The sequence below is a fragment of the Aplysia californica genome, unplaced genomic scaffold (assembly GCF_000002075.1).
Source record: "Aplysia californica isolate F4 #8 unplaced genomic scaffold, AplCal3.0 scaffold00729, whole genome shotgun sequence".
Lineage (NCBI taxonomy): Eukaryota > Metazoa > Mollusca > Gastropoda > Aplysiida > Aplysiidae > Aplysia > Aplysia californica.
In genome coordinates this window covers 204995-206313 of record NW_004797999.1, presented here as the reverse complement: position 1 = coordinate 206313, position 1319 = coordinate 204995, and the positions used below count along the sequence as shown (strand labels likewise).

At 38.1% G+C, this 1319-nt stretch overlaps 1 protein-coding gene across 1 annotated transcript in view; it reads right to left on the bottom strand.

The window, feature by feature from the left end:
• Window positions 1-46: 46 nt before the first annotated feature.
• Window positions 47-1319, bottom strand: part of LOC106013226 — a gene marked incomplete at its 5' end in the record, with an annotated part of 1999 nt that continues 726 nt past the window's right edge. The window contains 1 exon segment of the mRNA XM_013088363.2: window positions 47-1049. Coding sequence (XP_012943817.1) covers window positions 889-1049 — 161 coding nt within the window.

The window sequence follows — 1319 nt, the reverse complement described above, 5'->3', positions numbered from 1 at the left end:
GAATGAAATACAACAACTTTAGAGTAAACATTGATCACGCAATCTTGATTGTAAATAACTGTTCTCTTTTGAGAAATGCGAACTTTTATTAGAAAAATCTCATTTATTTGATAATAGCAAAAGCATACAGTTTCCGGGTATCAAAGTCATTGAGGAGATCACACAAACACACACATACACACACACACACACACACACACACACACACACACACTCACTCACACACACACGCACACACACTTTCTCTCTCTCTTACTCTGTTTTTTTCTCTCTCTAACTGTCACTCTCTTTCTTTTATTCTCCCCCTCCCCCCTTCTCTCTACTTCACACTCTCTCTCGATTTCGCTATCTATCTTAGTGTGTGGTTAGCGGTTGCTCTGGTGTGGTTTGCTCCAGCTTTCCTATAGAAAACTACCGTCCTTACCCCCCTCCTTCTATTTTATGTTTGTTACTCTCTTGTAACACCTTTTATATTCTGGCGCTCATATGACATTATTCAGTTGCGAATGCCGTAAAACACTTACTAAAACTAAAACTATCTCTCTTAAAAAAAACTTTTAAAAAACTAACAAAAACCCCACCAAAATCTCAGTGTACTATGACGAGCTGTACAGCAGCGACTGGGTAAATCCAAAATAAAACATAATTATTATAATTATTATCATATTACACTGCAGTATTGAGTACCGAATTGAGCATTGTGTAGAAAAAAAAGGAAACTAAAACATGTTTCTGGACATTTCAACCCAAAAATGGTATCACACAAACCGTTTCCCATTCTTACAAATATTATATTACTCTGGCTTAATGTTCACGGACAGAATACGACATGCGAGCATTTTCACCACAATAGTACATATTATTATAAATTCAAGATTCATTCCAAGTTCAGTCTTTCCTGTCTCCCAAAAAGAAGAGTGCGCCTCCGCTTGCCAAAAGAATGCCACCAACGACACAAAGAGCAAAGGAGTAGCCAAGATCGACGGATTCTTTAAGCGGGTCATAGTAGTCCGCCGCATAAACGATGATGCCGATTATGATGAAGATGACTAGGATAGAAAAAACAAGAATTCAAAATTAGCAGAGAATATATTACATGTATGTTTAAAATAGATACGCGTATCATTTAAGCTATGCATGCATAATGTGTTGGTTAACGTGTACAGCATTCCCTAATATTGTTAATAACTCGCTTGTTTTCTCTTGATCTACCTGTCTGTCTGTCTGTCTGTCTGTCTGTCTGTCTGTCTGTCTGTCTGTCTGCCTGTCTGCCTGTCTGTCTGTCTGTCTGTCTGTCTGTCTGTCTGTCTGTCTGTCTG